Raw genomic sequence first — 18,030 nt, 5'->3', positions numbered from 1 at the left:
TCTTAATGAATGGCAATTATATATATGGTTATAGGGACAGCATCTTAGTGCATCTCAACCTTAAAAATATTGATGGATTTTTGAAAAGGAAAATTCTGGGGGTTTAGACAAAATCAGTGATTGTCACTTGGTTACTGTATTACGATCTTGTTTACTAACCTATTTCAACACAATGGCAGTAATTGTTTCATCTTTCCTTTTGTGGACAAGTGTCATAAAATCTCCTGATTTTAGGTGCAAGTAACGTAGTTTTTTGCTTCTTACTTTCACAAGATGTTTCCTCCAGTATGGTTTTGTTTCAGTCCATGGAAAACAAGCATTTCCTGTGATTGTTGCCTCAACTACTGTGCCATTATTAAAAAATAAGGAGGGCAACTTGTGAGAGTGTTTAAGAATCTTGTAACTGTGCTTAGAGTATGCAGGGTAGGAAAAATTTTTTAGGGTACGAACCTGCAAATCACAGGTATTGTAAAGTAGCTTTTTTTCTCTGATATGAAAGGGAGAAACTAGCTTGGGAAAGGGATGAAGGAGAAGCAGGAAAGGAAATAGATTCTTACAGGAAGTTGCAACTAATAGAATTCTTCACTGTGAATCACACTCTAGCTTATTTCCTGGTAAAGCGCCCATTCTTTCAAAAACCTGTATTTAACATTGGTTACAAAAGTGGGATGTTCTCTGAAAATGTGGAGGTAAATGCATTCTCTTGCTTGTTTTAGAATACTTTGTCCTGCTTAGAAAATAAATTCTTTCATCTTTGAGAGAGTTTTGTCTGATCTTGATGCAAGAGTAAATGCTGAATTGCATCATCTGTTAAGGGGTAGAAGGAGTTGTTGTGGTATAGCAAATGTACTGTGAAACAGTGTCTCTGGTAGGTGACTGAAGGGTGCTTTAGTCTGTGGATAGTGAATAGAATAATTTATCTGGACAACTGTTAATTCAGTCTTTATTTTTCTTACAGTCACTTTTTCTTCAAAATTCAGAATTTAACTAGGCATTCTGTGAGGCACAGACTGAAAAAGTTTGATGTAAATGAGTGTTTTGTAAGGCCAGCATTCTGCCTTATCTAAGCTATTGCTTAGTTGATTCTTCTTTAGCCTTTAAATTCATGATGAATTACTATCTTGTAGTAATGACAATTGGAGCATTTTGCAGTTTCTTTAAAACAGAGAGAATATTTCCCTTCATTTTGTAGCCTCTGCAGTCACAATTGCATAACTTCTAAAAGTGGAGGGTGGCCTGGTATGAAGGCAAAAAAGGTATTACTATCTTTAACTTAATTTCTTAGCTTTCTGGTACATGAGTACTATGGGTTATCTGTCATACTCCATACTCTGGTAAATCCTCTCCTCTGAGGAATGTCACTGTATGTCTCTTTGCCTGTCTCTGTTTTAACCGAGTGAGTGATATTGTCCAACAGTGTTGTCAAAATGTTTTTGAATGGCATTGATGAAAATGGGACACTAATTGTTATTTACTGTGCTGTAAATTGGTAAAGCTCTGCTAAGCAAAGGATGCTTTAGTAACTAAAGCCTTAAGAAGTCTTGGTTATTTTTGGAGATGTGTATCTGGAAATTATGTAGCTAGATACAAATGTGCAGTATTTGTATAATTGTGCATGTTTATAAAGAAGAGGTGGCCTAATTTCTAAACTGGTTGATTTTGTTTGCTTTAGATAAACACATGGTAATATTACCCTTATATATGGTGACAATCAGATTCTTTGATTTTCGTCTTTTAGTGAGTCTTAAAACATGTAAAATAAATCCTGTAGTTCTAGTTGTAGTATTTCTAATTTTTTTTTTTTAATTCTGCTCTTCTCCAACAGGAAGGAACTGGAAACATTCAAAGGTAAATTCTATTTTTATTTTCTACCTAAATATTTGTAAGGGTTACAGTCATTTGTGTTTTGTGTGAAACTGAGAAGGAACTGTTGTCCTTCTTCATTTGACAATGTTAATTTTATGTTGACCCAGCAGGCTGTTTATTTTTCATTTTACCTGTTCTTGCTGCTGTTTTCTTTGGGAGAGTCCTAAGTGTAGGGAGAACACAATTATTTTGTTGTCTTATCTAGGTTTCAGAGATTCCCTTGTCTAATTCAAGCCTTTCCCTTGGTGTTCAATTTTTGAAGTTTAGGGCTTTGTATTCAACTGGTTGATGTCTTTTCTGGCATGGATATAATTTTGGCACATGTTGTAGGCTGTTACATGTTAGATTTTTGTCTAGCTGTTTCTAGGGAATTTTCACAGTATTATGCTATCAGACAAATTTAATTTTTGTAGCTCAACTTGTTGGACATACTTGATGATATATACAAATATTTGTCCAATATATGATGTAATGGCTGGAAACTCTGTCATGTATTATTGCTTTGTCTGTGGTACATAGATGGAACACAATCCCATTTTCAGTAAATCCTAGACTGGGGCTTACTCTACCTTCTGATGTTAATGTTTGATCAGCTTGAGAATTGCTATTGTCTTTTCCTTTGGATAGAACGTGGGTTTGTGACTAGTATTTATGAGAATGAAGTCAGGTGCATTGACTTATGTCAATCAATTGTCTCTTGAAATTGAAAGCAGGGATGGAAATTTCTATCAGCTGCATTCCTTTGCCTTTTCAGTTCATTACTATCTCATCTTTATGTGATGCTACAAAAGGAAAATAACAGTTACAGTAACAGATAAGCAACACAGATTATGTAAAATGTCACTTTTCCTGTAACTTGCCAAACCAACCCTTTTGTTGATTGATTTGACAGCTTTCAGCATAGAGCAACTCAATATAAAATGGAACATAATGCCAGGCTCCTTCTGATCCAAAGCAAGGCAGCTGCTTTGTAGTATCTGGTGCTTGTGAGAACAGTGAATCCTGGTTTTTTGTTTGTATTGATTAGGTGTTTTAAATGAGTTTCTGGAAGCCAGGAGAGTGGTTTCCAAAGTAATTTCTCTTTTGGCCTCTTTTTATTTTAATAGAGACTTTAACATTATTTGACAGTAAGTATTTTACAGAGGCAATTATTTTGATGGAAGAGGAATGTGCTAGCTGCGTGTTGACCTTGAAATTTATACCAAACTAAGCAACAGGTTCTCTAATGGATACAGATTTCCAATACTGGTTATGAAAGACTTGTCTTGGTAGCCAAGAGAAGGCTGGATAAGCCTAGAGGGATGAATCTTGGAAAATGGATATTAAACATCTGTCAGCCTAATTTGTGTGGGTTTTGTACAGTGAACTGGTGATAAGCTTGTACCTGACAGAAGAGAGGAGAGTAATAGCTAAGAAAATTTCAAGAATGGTCTTGTCAAGCAAGTCTAATTTCTTTCTAGAAGATGACAAGAAGAAGGTTTAAAATAAACAACAGATTCAGTGTTTTGATTTTGGCAACAACTTTCACTGTTTTGCCTGACATTTCCCAGGAAATTGGGATTAAACTACTAAAAATCCAGGTGCAGAATTGATTGAAAATACATGCTTGGAGGAAATGTTCTTGGGTTTCTGACTTACTAAGTTGTTCGCTCTCAGATCTTGGAATTTTTGTTGTCAACCTAGATTGTGAAGTAGAGGTATTCATTATATTGGCTTCATTTGGTCTTTTCCTGGCCTTTTGCACCTTACATTAATATCTGAGTATCTGCCGTATCTTTCATCAGCTGCTTGGAAGTAGGGAGAGTAGGAGATTCCTTGTTGTGAAGGATTCATTGCATAATGGCAAATGTTTTGGTTCTAGGGCAGCTTTGCCTGATCTAACTTGGGGCTCCTATTTGAGTTTCCTGTTTTGAGCTGCTTCTGGGGCTCACTAGATTTTGGCAAAAATGATCTGCCACTTGGTTGGCTTTAGTTCCGGTTGATGAAGCACACTGAGATAACTCGGTGGATGTCTGTAGGAATCCTGTCACAGAGGAAGGAAAAGGCAGCAGCAAGGGCAGGCAGTGTGTCCTAAGTTGATAGCCTAACACTGTAATCTAAAAAGCAAAAAAACCAGGAAAAGTTGTTTCCAACTGAAACATGTTAAGTAGTTGAGTAGATGGTTCTTTACATTTTAATATTGCAAGTATAGACTACAGCCTCAACTAATTTATCTTTGCATGACTGTCCAGAGTGAAATGTCCTCATCAACATTCTGTTCATGAAACAGAATGTTTCCTAGACCCTAGCGCAGGGTCTAGGAAAGAACAACTGTTTAAAATACCTTCATATACACTTGCATCTTTTAGTGCATTTGCACTTGAAATCATTGTACATTAAAATCTGTTTCAATGGAAAAACCCGAAATGCCATTTTTTTTAATAGTAACTTGTTATTTGTGAATTTGAATACCATATGCTAAAAAGTAATAGCTTCCAGGATATAAGGATGGTAAATGTCTTGCATAAAAATATCTTTCATAAAGATACAAGATCATTCTATCTGAATATGCAGGAATTAAAGTACCACAAAAAAATTCCTTTAATATGTTTGCTAGAACGGTTAAAAGAGAGTTGTATGCACTTTTTTCAGTATCCAAATGCAACTCTCATGTTCACCAGTGCTGAGTTCTTATGCCTTGCTCAGGATAGAAAGTAAGTTTTACTGGAATTAAGATACTGGCCTAGTCTGAGGTTCAAAATAGCACAGCACTAGAAACTTGAATTCAGTGGTGCATCCCATCAGCTGCACAATGAATACAGAAAAAAATGTGAATTATATGTTCGTGCTGACCCTGAGAGTGCAGCTGTGACTCACAAGGCCTCTGGGTAGCTTCACAGACCTCTCAGCTCTGTTTTAAAAACTTTACTTCCCTGGAGTTTTGTGGATGTGTAAATACAAATACATACACAAGTGTAGTCTGTAAATTTGTGAAATCTTCAAATGTCTGTAACCTTAAAAACATTGCTAGGGCCCTTGTATATACCTAGTATTTACTTATTTTAATACTGAAACAAAATCTGCCTTCACACAACCAAGAAGCAGAATTGTTTCTGCTTTCATTTACAACTTCTCACTGTGTGCGCCAAGGTACAAAGTAGTAATTCATTGACCTTCTAAATATATTCTTTGAAGATACCAGGTGTCATCCAGAAGGGGCCCTAACAAGGAATGTCTATATGCCTGTTTGCAGCGTTGGAAAGTTTTGAGAATCCACTAATTCTCTTGCTTGTTACTACCTTTAAGGAGCATGAAATAAGAGTGTAATACTACTTTAAGAAATTATGAATTATTTTTGTATTTGTCAATGTTTTAGTATTTGTTCCTGCCATTTTCATGTTGGTATTGCAGATTGTACTCTATTTCATTGTAAGGAATAGATTTTACTAGTCTTCCTTTTGCTTTAAGACTTATTTTTACAGGGCCAGACATTCTCCTTCTGTTGTTTGCTGCACCCACAGTGTGCAGGGGCAGGACAAACCTTTCTGGTCTCTCTTCTTTCAACCACAAGGGTTTTCTATTACAGAGTAATTGAAATTGATTATTACTTAATAATCTGTGATGCTGAGAAAGTGAAGGTTATAAGCTTTCCTGCTTCTTTGTGTTAAACATCTCTCCCTGAAGAAGGCAGGGAATGAGTGTGTGGTGTCTTTGTTGACACTGCTGCAGCACTGGCATTTGTGTACCTGAAGTGTGAGTGTGAACCAGGACAGAGCATCTCAAAGGTTGCCCAGTTCCTTATCTTTTTTTAGTACTTTATCATTCAGAGGTCTTTGCTGTAAAAGATGATGGATTTATGAATGGAAACATTGGTATGCCATATGGAGTAGCCTGCAAGTTTGTTCCTAGCATGCACCAATTTCAGTCTTTGGAGAAGTGCTTGTTGGAACTGGCTTATGCTCTGTGCTGTCCTGTCTTGGCCGAGACTCATAAACATGCGAAAAAAAGAAAAGTGTTCTGTTCTGAATCTTGGTAATTTCTTGCAATAGTAGAGTTAATTTTAGTTGATATTTTTGTGTGGTTTTGATTTTAGTGTTTGATGGGTTGTGCTCTTGCATGGTTTAGAAAGGGTGTGTATCATTTTCGTTTTACAGCTGAGAAACTGGAAATTAGATAGCACATACGTGGTTATTTGCTCCTGATACTTGAAACCTGGTGCATTTATGACTGAACAGAGATTTCAAATAATTCCATCATTCTTCTAGGCACATGGTACCATTTTTTAATTTATTTTTTTTCCTTTTTGAGTTAACATTTTTTTAGCTCCAGAGCAGCCAGGATTGTGTAGTAAATAGTTACAGAATACTGTTAATCTCATTAGAAGATGGAAGAGTGGAGCAGATAATGAGGTAGGTAATCAGCAGTGAGAGAGTAGGGGGAAAAAAAAAGTTCTAAAAGTAATAGAATTGCACAATGCGTATGTTATTACATATGCTGTTGAGTTTACTTCAGAAATAGAAGTTCACTTCTAATTTATCCAAATGGGAACTGTATACATGATAGATTTTAAAATTGTTTATACAAGTCCCTTTCTATTAAAAGTTTAGGATGCAATGTTTTGAGTTCATTTCTGGAAAGAAAACTAAAGCACTAGAGGCTGTTTAGAGATCAGCAACACAGCACTTTTGGACAATGAAAGGTGGCAGCAAATTTGCAAGGGCAAATAAGCACATGGCTTTGGCTACTGAGTCATGCATATTTCTAAGCTTTAACAGGATTAGTTTCATTCAAGCTCAGGGAAACAAGGTCATATGACCATTTTCAGCACTTCTATTTACCCTACAACAAAATACGTTTTCAGCCTTTTGAATCAGAGGTCTCTCCCAAACAAGGCCTGATAAGTTTTAAGAGCTTTATCAAAATGTTCCTTGAGAAGGTGACCTGTGAAATAAAGAGGTGTTTTTTCTTGCTTTTGCCATCAAAGTTAAGTCATTGGGTCACATTTGATATGCAGATTTTTTTGTCATCCCTATTCATGCATATAAGATGCCGCTGTTGAAATTGCAGTTTTCCAGTCCTTTTATCAGGAGCTTAAATATGTCTATATCCAAACTTTAATTTTTCCCTCTTCTAAGAGCCCACAATATTTGGAGCAGTCTGTTGACTCCATCTCTTTGTTCTCCACTTTTTAAAATCTACTCACTTTAACAAATAGTATGTCAAACTGATTTTTTTTTTTTTTTTCTTCCAGTCTAGGGATTCTCTTTATCATGCTGTGTTCTGATGGCTGTCAAAACAAAACTCCTTTTTCCTACTCTTCATCTTGCCTTCCAGATGCGTGGGTAATATGCAGTGGAGGTCTTTACAGCTCATGGTTGACAAAGCTCATACATTCAATGATGTAGCTGCTCTCGAAGTTGAGCTGCAATTTTGAGCACATAATCCTGTATGTTTCTTCTGAGCAAGAGTAAGATGACATTGTGGTAGAAATTCATTCCAGCCACATGGAGTTCGATTACTTTAACATTTCTGTGGTCCAAAACTGCAATATTTAAACCTTGTAGCATAACTCTTACTTTGTCATACCAGAAAACAGCTGGGAAAGAATTGCTTAATTCTTTGTAGTAAAGCTAAAATGGAATTAAAATGTCAGGTTTATATTCAGATTTCAGGGGTTTTCCTCATTATTTTGCTATAAGCTGAAAATATCCTGATAGAGTTCTGGTTAATACTGTGTTTTACTAGCTTCTTTACCATCCAGGCTATGGAAGGAGAGCCTTGCAACTTTGGATGTCTTGTGTTGTCTGTGGCAAGAATTGACCAAGACTCTTATATATGATAACCATTCTCTAGGGAACAGAAAGATTTGAGACTTGGGCACTTCTGATCAAACCTTGAGTGAAAGGAAAATAAGTTTAACTCTTGAAGTCTTCCATTTTAGTGTAATTGGGTGAGGCAGATGGAGAAGGAAACAAGATCCTAAAGTGTCCTTATAGCTACCTTGCTTTTGATTTTGCTTTTTACATTTTCAAGTTTGCAGACTCTTGCGTCTGTTTAACTCTCGGGACACGTTTTAAAAATTTCTAGGACTGTATCTAGCTATTTGTATCTTCTACTTTTGCTTCTTTTTTGCTTTCCTTGAAATAGATATGGCCTTAAAATCAAGCCTTTTAAAAAATAGTGGGTTTGTTTTAAAATCCTTTTAAATAGCATAATTTAAGGAAAGTTCACTCTTGGTCTTTCACTGGTTTCAGCCCTCCCCAGTAAATAATTGAATCTTTATACATCTGGGCAGATATTACCAACACTGAAATGTATGTGTGATCTTTCAGTTGTACATTTCTGTAGCCCATGGGTGGATGGTGCAGGGTTGCACATCTGATTCTGTTTGGCCAAGTTATCAAACTTACGGGAATCCTTTGAGAACTTGTCCTATCTATGAATACATACCCAGGAACACTGGAAGTTTTCTGGGATAATACACCAAAGCAATTGCTTGTCTCTTGCTGACACTCTAAATGTGACTTCCTTCTGAATTGGCAACACAAATTGAGCATGAGGTGTAATTGAAAATGTATTAGCTGCCTTTGCCAAGGCAGCAAAACATTTGCTGGATTAAGTATTATTATGACTGGGAGTCAAACTACAGTGGATATCTTGTGTATGCATTTATTTTGCAGATGACTGGGAACAAACTTATTATCTAATATGTTAATAAGCATCAAGTCTTCAGGACAGACAATATTTTCTATACAAGAAATAGAATTTACATTTCAATGGAAGAGGAAAAAAAGGGGAGGTTCGGCATATTTCAACGATAGAAACAAAATTATCTACAATTCTACCTTTGATTACTACGTCAGAAAGCCAATTTCCATTATGCTTTGCCAAAAGGAAGGCTACATTGTCAACTAACTTAATCATACAATGGTTTGGACTGAAAGGAACCGTAAAGATCATATAGTTCCAACCCCCCTGCCATGTTGGGGGTGCCACTCACTAGGCTGGGTTGCTCAGAGCCTCATCCAGCCTGGCCTTGAACACTTCTAGGGATGAGGCATCCACAACCTGTCTGGCCAACCTGGGCCAGTTCCTCACCAACCGCTGAGTAAAGAATGTCTTCCTAACATCCAATCTAAACCTGCACTCTTTCATTTTAAATCCATTGCCCCTTGTCCTGACATTATCTGCCCATTAAAAAAAAATCCCTCTCTCTCCTTTTTATAAGCCCCCTTACGACCATAGTGAGGTCTCTCCAGAGCCTTCTCTTCTCCAGGCTGAACAACCCCAGCTCTTAATAATTTGATATGATGAGAAATTATTTTCCTTTTGCTCATTTTTTATTATTATTTAATATTTATTATTATTTTTATTTTCAACTGGTGAGGTGAAAACAGGTAGTGTCAATACAGCCTTGGGTGGATCTCAGTGATAAAATGGCATTTTGTTTAATTCATTACTAAGGTGGCTATATATTGGAAAAAAACTTGAATTTTCAAAGCTTAAATAGGGAGTAGGATTTCTAAAGGAAGTCTCAAAAGGATGCTATGGAGAGACCAGATTATTTATGGGCAAACTAGATAATCAGATTTCCTTGGAATAAATGGTGTGTGCTCGTGTAACTTGGCTGATCAAAGATAAGTTTTGATTTTGTCTCTTCTGCCCCAAACCACTTCTGGTTTAATGCTTTAAATACCTTTTTGTTTATTTATTTTTTCATTTTTATTTTTTGGTTTATTGTGTGTTTGACTGTAATATAATTTTTTATGTTGCAGATTCGACAGTGCAGTTTGTAGCCTCCATGCTCAACTAGATTTCAGGATTTTATGTGATGGCTGTCACCTGAAAGTGCTATTCAGAAAATGAATTAATATAACCCATAGAATGCTAATGTTACTAATACTTCTGAAACCTTGTGTTTATCAGGTTTTTTTAATGCTAATTCTGACTGGGTAAGAGTGAAGAGCAGGAACACTTCTTTCTATTAAATTCTGCTTCATCTACATACATTTTCAGAGAATCTTGCGGGGGTTTTTTTCATGAGGCACCCATATGCCCTCTCATCTTGTCTTTGCTTTGCATTTTGAGGGGGCTGGTTTATCCTCCCAACAAATTTTAATAGTGATGCATTTATGTAGTTCTCTCTTTCTTTTCCTTGAGTCCTACTCTCTTTGTAATCTAGTATTGCACTACGTCAAAAGCCCTTTCAGAGGTCAGATGTATCGCAACAAATTTGGCATCACTGCAGCTTAAAATAAGATGCCTCATGAGTGTGCAGGTGCAGCTCCTGTTGGCTGTGAGGGAAGTTTACCCTGTGCTGGAGTCAGCTTTTGCAGAATCCTGGTTTTGTCAGGAGTAGAGGAGGTCAGGGTGACAAAAGGGATTTTCTTCAGTCATTGCCAGGGTGAATAGCAAACTGTGTAGATAATAGGAAATAATTTCATGGGAACGTAAGTCCTGTCATACTCAGTTTATGTAGAAAAGAAAATACTTAAAGGTGTAATATTTTAATTGTCCCTTGCTTAAATGCTTAAATGACTGATGTAGAAAAAAATAGAAGCGTGTTTTGTCTACAGCTCTAACTTGAATTCATCCTTTAATTACCAAAGTCCAGACTGGAGGTGGGATTATCTCATGATTATTATTATTATTATTCTTTTAATCTTTCACATAGATATTTTTGGTGTTATTTTCACCAGTTAAATAAACCTGAGTTTTGTAGGCCAAACATTCTGGCTATTTTTATTTTTAATGATGTCACTTGGAGATGTATTTGTTATATAATTGCCTTTTGCTCCTACTCTGTATTTTGAGAATTGTCACAGAGAAGGTTCTCAAAATGTGATCTTTGTAAGTAAAAAAAGGGAATTGCTATGGCTATCCTGGTTTCTGGCACCACTGCACACCCTCCTAAACTGAAGAGGCAACGTGTGCCAGTGTTCCCAGTTCTGAGGAATGCCTTACAGGTTTTGAAACATAAATGCACTGTTGTGTAACTGCAGCATCACCAGAGCCGAAGATTCTCAGTCATATGCTGTTGCTGTATTTTTTTTTCTGAACTGCATAACCTTTTTTTTTTTTTAGTTTTTGATGAAAATGTAGCCTGTATATGTAATACAGAAAAATCAGTTTTCAGTAGAGAATACTCTTCCTAGTTTATTTAAAAATCACATCCAAGGCTTTTAATATTTTATGTGTGAAGTAAGAATAGTATGTAATCTGGCTTGTGGAGTATCTGAGCTAAGCCATGTTAAGGAAAGGCACTTTAAGGGGAGAGCCTTGTGAACATCCCCTAATAAAAAAAAAGAATTCAGAACCCTTCTTTACCTTTTCCCTTGCTCCTGAATCACTTTCAGATGCTTCCAGCTCTCTGCCAGATAAACACATGCTGTAGCTGCATGTCATCAGATTATATCCCGCTGGGAAGATTTCAGTCTCTGCAGCACCCCTTGGTTCAGCAGCATGTGGTATCTTCCCAAATACATGCCTGCATTTCTGGTGGAGCCCAGCTGCTGGGAGCTTGTGCTCAGGTTCTGGGGAGGCGCTGAGTTGAAGTATCCATGTGTGTGCTGCTGCATCTGCGTGCGAGGGACCCATCGGAAACTGCCCGTCGCGGTACCACTGCTTTGAAAAAGCAGCCTTCTGGCAAAGGTCTTTGTTCTGCATCAGTGAAGATGCACATCACTGGGGCTGCTTGGTAACTGGAGCTTTCACTTGACCAGTGCTGGGTTTCTTTTTACTTGCTTATTTCTTACTGCCATGTCATCTCCGGGAGGCACTGAGAATACTCAGAAGAATTCATGTAGGTGGAACTTTATTATCATCTTTATTATTTGTCACCTTAACTTGCCAAGCTAATGTAAAATGCAAAATGAAATTAAAGTTAGATTAATTAATTTCCTCAGTTACCACCATTGCCTGATTTGCAAAGAGTGTGCTGTAAATGGCAGGTTAATTATCGACTTGATTTAGCAAATTTGAATGAAATAGTGACTAAATGTCTATTTTTCCAGGGCTTTTGTTTATTGCTTTGCTTTTGTCTGTCGCTTTGCATTATTGTCAAGGTAATACTAATCAGAATTAGTAAAAGAATTCGAATACACAGATATCTTGTTAGCTAAAATTCAAGCAGGCATGTCTAAGGGTGGGGTGACACCAGAGGATGAGAGGAGACAGAGAATTATTATCTGAAGATAAAACCACGAATAAAAAAAGAGAGCAGTGAATGTATTAGCATGGATACAGTTATGCTAATTTCCTTTAGATAAATAAAACAATAAGTAAATTCTAACGGTGTATTTTTAATGAAGCAGCTAATGCTATTTACATCCATATAAGCGCCCTGTATCATATGAAACAATGTTTTTAATAATGCATTTTAGTAACATTTTTATGCTGTTAATTTGTAACTAATGGTGTTTAGAGCTGTGCCCTAATTGAAGGGAATAAAATGTAGATTTCTACTCTGATTCTTTTTATATTCTTCTACATAACCACTAGAAGAGTTTTTTTTCTGTTACCATTCACGTGGATTTTTTTTTTTTCAGTGGATGTCCAGGACCAAAAGATAAGAGTAAATTGAACTATTTGTTATTTTAATAACCTGTTGGAGCATGCTTTATCAAGGCTCTACCTATGAGTTGTAATTTTGACCACTAACGTTGATATTCATGTTAAATAATTATGTAAAGTTGAATATTTTGTTCTAAGCAATTCATCTGATATGGGAGAACTCTTTACATTTGTGTTGATTAGAAATAATTAATTTGTAAAAATACTTGCTTTCCATAAGTCTAGTCAGATCAGTTGATTATTTACTTAAAGATGGCAAAATTTACCCTCTGTTCTGCTAAATGGGGTGTGACCACCTTGCACTTAAAATTGTCAGTGTTGCAAGCTATATATGTGTATATATATATATATATATATACACACACTACTGGAATAATCCATTTTGTATTCTTAACTACTTTGTGCTTATTGACAGAAGTTGTCCCTGTACTTGTTCTTGTTTCCTGAAATTGCAATGGAAACATGGGCAAAGAGCGGCACAGCTGCAAATATTTCTTTTTTTCCTTATTTACCATCATATCTTGGACAGTAGAACAGCTGTTTTTTGTGTAGGGTGGGGGCCAACCTTGGACTTATATAAGGATTAGAATATGAAATTGGAGAATAGTTTGAAATGCAAGCCTTAGCAATATTACTCTAAGTACTTCTGGGAAGAGGTAGCAGAAAGTAGAAGCCTTAGTATGAACATTAATACTATAATCTAATAAATAATAAAACTAATAATCAAATACCTCTATGGTATTTGATTATTCTAATTTCTTTTAATCACATTTTAATTTCTAGCTTTGTGACAGAAAAAAAGTAATGCAAAACATGTATTTTTTGATAATCTCTTTGCTTACCACCCATGTACACTAAGGTTAATGACAAGTTAAAAAATACTCATACACCTACGTTTAAACTCTCTAACAAGACCAGCTGTAGTACTTTTTGGGGTGCTGAAAGACCACATGCTGTAGGCTCTTGCTGCCTGTGACTTTATCTTGATGTAAATGAATTTTTGAACGGTCTTATAATGACAGTATTCTTTATTTTGGCATGCTGCTTCTATTTTATGTTAGAAATGTAACTGTAAGTGCAGACATTTCATCAGTTTGATTTGTAACTAAATAAATGTACAGTAATAGATTATACACTTTTTACATTTCTCTACATGACACTGTTTCTTTCTGCAGTGGTACTCTAAATATGATACTATTTTCGTTCTTACAGTGTTCAAAAATAGTAGAATTGTTTTAAAAGCTGCAGTAGAAATAATTTATTCCTTCTTTATAGCATGTCCTTACATAAATCTGAGCCCTGCCTTTCCCAGCAGTGTGTTATTAAACTACTTGTTCTGCTCAGGTTCTAATGATGTGTGTGGATGGCTGAGGTGTGCATGTGAGCATGTAGGAATTCTGAATGCTTCTCTACTCCTTTCAGTAAATGGAACAAAAATGTGGATATTCTGGTAAACTATTTTGCCCATTTTGTTTGAGTGTTAGGAATGTCATGTGAAATTGTATTAAGGCAGCGGAGCTGATGCTGTACAAGCATAAGTCTTCAGTATTGTAGCTACTGTGGCGTCCTTTTCCAGGATGTGTTTGCTTTTGCAGGTGAAATGTTGGATAATAAAAATAGATATTTAAAATGTGAGCTATTTTAAAAAATCAGTAAAACATTTTTATATGTACATAATATTTCTAGATTGTGTATTTCTAACAGAGTGTGTGAGCCAAGGCCAAAAGCGGTTAAGAGGCTTTTTTGACTTAACACATTGTTTCATTTTTAATCACTTGGGTTACCCTGTGGATTAGGGTGAAATAAGAATCTTGTGGAGATGTCACTCAGCCCTTTTTTTCCTTTTATGTAGAAGGCAGCTAGTGCTATTTTGATGTTGCATAAATGAGACTTGATCAAAACGTAGTTGGCTGCGTCTCATTTTAAATCAAACGGGAATGGTGCCATTTATAGGAATAAGTTTCTGGCTTAATTAGATGATTATGTAATCACTCCAGACCTTGCGTACCAGCGTTTCCATTGGCTCAGGAGGGTTTTCCCTTGATCATAATCTTAAATCCTCATAGATTTATTCTCTCTTCTCTGGTTATTGAACATTGAACTGGGAGCCCACGCCTCATAGAGAAGACACACTGAACACCACACAGTTGGTTTTCAGTTATCTTGTGCGTTCACAAGGGTAGGAAATGAAATTGGTGATACTTGATAGGCTCAGGGTTTGCAGGTCACCAGTGATGTGGGAGTTGCAGTTCTGCTGACACAATGTCGAAAGCCTTTATTTTAAAGATTTACCTTTATTTTAAAGAGCACCGTTGTCCATGTGGTTTGTCTCAGATGGAGGGTAGTTTTTGTCCCTTGCTGGAGTGCGCAGGGTCTTCTGGAGGGGCCTGCAGCTTCAGCTTCTGTCTGGATATAACTGTGTGACTGGAAGAAGTCTATCCATATTATGGGTTTGGATGACATATGTATTTTTTCCCTTTCTGCTTGTTGGTACATATTTAGAGGGTTGTGCTGCCAGTCATTTAGTATCTGGTTCTTACTACAGTTGAACATGTTTCAGATGCAAAGCTGTAGGAAAGCTGACAGAGTAGAAAGCCAAGTCCTTGATTTTCAGCACATTTTGGAAGTCATAATGGGTATGAAAATGTCCACTAGTTGCAGGATGGGAGGAAGTCTGGCGGAGGTACTTCTGTCTCTCTCTCTCTGTCCCTATATGGAGTTCAGGGTGCTTTTCTACCAATGAAGATTTCTCCTGCATATTAATGATTATTAAGTCTAATGAAATCCATGGAGTGAAAATTAATTAGGTATGTGAAGGAGTTGTGGACTAACTCTAGAACAGAAGAGAAAACAGAAGAGGTTTTATCTAGCACAAACAATAAATAGCAAACCAAAAAGTTCTGCAAGTGACAGGTTATTGAGTGAGAATGATTTAGGAGGAAAACAATCTCAGTTATGAAGTCTCTTTTGAGAATTGTACTATTAGGATTAATTCAATTGTGAACACGGTAAATAACATCCAGGGGTGGATCAATCATGAAATTTCCAGTGGACAGCTGCAAATGAGGTGTTAGAGAAATGATTGAGTTATAAGAAGAGAACTTATTTCACAAGATGCTGGGCGAGCTTGGCCTGCTTGACGGAGCAGGGGACATGGAGACTTCTACACGTAAACATATTGAAGGAGTTAGCATCAGGAAAAAGAGAAATTCCTGAAAGGCCAGGGTGTGTTGGACTAGGGGGAGCTGAGGAGGTTGTTTTGTAGTAATTAGAATGCCTCCAGCTAATTGTTAATTGTGTAAACTGTTCTAGTATTAATTTAGCAAAGAGGCTTTCTTAAATCCTATAAGCATGAAAATACTGTCTGCCTATGTTGTGATACTGCTCAGTTTCTTATTTTGTCTGGCATCAGTTGTTTTCTGCCTTACCACAGTCATCAAGTTACTGGGGAGGAGGAACACAGGAGTTTCGAACAACACGTCTGGAGTGCTGTGTCCAGTCTGAGCTGCGCAGTACAAAAAAGACAAGGAGCTCCTGGAGAGAGTCCAGTGGAGGGTCACAAAGATAATTAGAGGTCTGGAGCATTCCTCTTATAAGGAGAGACTGAGGGAGCTGGGCCTGTTTAGTCTGGAGAAGAGAAGACTGAGAGGGGATCTCATTAACGCATATGAATATCTCACAGGCAGGTGCCAAGAGGATGGTGCCAGACTCTTCTCAGTGGTGCAGGTGACTAGATGAGGAGCAATGGCCATAAACTAGAACACAAGAAGTTCCATCTCAACATGAGGAGGAACTTTACACTGAGAGTGGCAGAGCACTGAGCAGGCTCCCCAGGGAGGTCATGGAATCTCCCTCTCTGGAGACATTCCAAAACCACCTGGATGTGTTCCTGTGTCCCCTGTTTTAGGTGACCCTGCCTTGGTGAGGGGTTGGCCCAGATGATCTCCAGAGGTCCCTTCCAACCCCAGCCACTCTGATTCTACTGAAGTCTGTTGGACAAAAAATGTCTGTTGGTTTTCTGATTCTTGGAATCTGCTGCTCTTCTGTCTTCAGAGGGTGAGAATTAATAGCTCTGTGGTATAAATTTAGTCATCGATGACTAACCTGAAACTTTGTTATATAAATGTCAATTTTGCCATATTCTGCTAATTGGATCCATGTTCCAGTGATGTCCTCACTTATCATTCTTAGTTGCTATTTTGATATAGAAGGCAATATGGCATCTGTCTTGTTGGCAAAGGCTTCTGTTAAGAGTTCTGTATAAAGCCAAAAAACTGTATGGAACCATTAACTTTGCTTGAAAGGGCAAGTCTCAGAAAATTGTGGGGAAGGTTTTTGATTCTGTCATTGCCTGAAGACTTGACCACATCTCAAGCACCAAAACCATTTGCATTTCTTCACAGAAGACAAAAGCTCTGAATACCACTTACTAACGTTAAAAATGCACTGATCTCAAACTGGTCATTTCAGTGATGAACATGCCTACCCTTTCATGTTCTAAGCATTGGGGACAGTATAAAATTTGATAAAAATGTTTGGGCTTTTCTTCATTTCTCTTAAAACTTCCATTTGAAATATGCTGGTTTACCCTTGTTTTTCAATTCCATGTAGTACATCATATTTTCTAGTTTACATTTTACTGAGCTCTGTGGAGAGTGTTAGATAATTTGTGTAAACATGACATTTCTGTACAATGTAGCATTGTTTTTAGAAGCACCTTCCTTTTTTATTTAAGTTGCTGACTTCCCTCTGCATTTGTAAATGGAGCCTTAGTGGCCATCAGTGTGATCTCATATGTCATGACCTAAAAAGAAAATTTGAAAAGCTGCATTCCCTTCCTTCTGGAGTCCTGGATGATTGCCAGAACTTTGCATTAAAGCCCACAAGCAGTGGTACTAGGAGAGTTTTTGCCTTAAAAGATAGGTGGAGTTACATGCGGATCACCGCGCCAGCATCTCTGGCAGGATGGAGACAGATTTGTTCTGACAATATAATGTGCTTTACAAGCTTCTATTTTTAGATTCTTTGTGCTATGACTTTTTAAAGACTATATTGAACAAGTATTTTGTTTCTCTTAAGAGTCTTACACTTCAGGAGGCTCCAGGTTCATACAGACACTGTTAAATTCTGCGAGTCAAAAAGTGTGTGTACCTAGAGAAGTATTTTTCAGAGTACTTCTAAACATAGCTCTTCCAAATTTTATAGTTGAGCTACTTCATAGTGTTCTTTTGCACTGTTACCCCTTGGGTAGGTGCAATCCGGTCTGTGAAGCACCCAGGGACTGATTTCCTGCAGGACTTTCATCATTCCACAAATATCCTGGAGCGATCTGTGAAGTCTTGACTTCCACATTCATCCTCAGATGAATGAAGGAGTGGCAGTGCAAGTGCCAATGGCACGTCCCTGTGCTCGGATCTGACCTCCAGATCTCTTCTTGAATGAGCAGGTAGCTCAGTTTCTGGGCTCTGACAGTTGTTCTCCTAGCACTGAAGCAGAGATACCATTTGTAATGGCTGAGTAGTTGAGTAGTTTGTATTTTGGGAGGCAGGGAAGCAGTTGTATTAATTTGCTGTGTCAGTTTATATAACCTTGGTGACTCAGTGGGTGCACATT

General features: G+C 37.2%; 1 protein-coding gene across 2 annotated transcripts in view; it reads left to right on the top strand.

The window, feature by feature from the left end:
* DTNBP1 (dystrobrevin binding protein 1) overlaps positions 1 to 18,030 on the top strand; it is a 64,842-nt gene that overhangs the window by 25,879 nt on the left and 20,933 nt on the right. For both annotated transcript variants that reach the window (XM_032114885.1, XM_032114878.1), the window contains exon 7: positions 1,826 to 1,848. In XM_032114885.1, coding sequence (XP_031970776.1) covers positions 1,826 to 1,848 — 23 coding nt within the window. The remainder of the gene's footprint in view (positions 1 to 1,825; positions 1,849 to 18,030) is intronic.

This window comes from Corvus moneduloides, chromosome 1, assembly GCF_009650955.1.
Source record: "Corvus moneduloides isolate bCorMon1 chromosome 1, bCorMon1.pri, whole genome shotgun sequence".
Classification (NCBI taxonomy): Eukaryota; Metazoa; Chordata; class Aves; order Passeriformes; family Corvidae; genus Corvus; species Corvus moneduloides.
The sequence above is the reverse complement of the archived record's forward strand: the minus strand, read 5'-3'. Positions and strand labels throughout refer to the sequence as shown.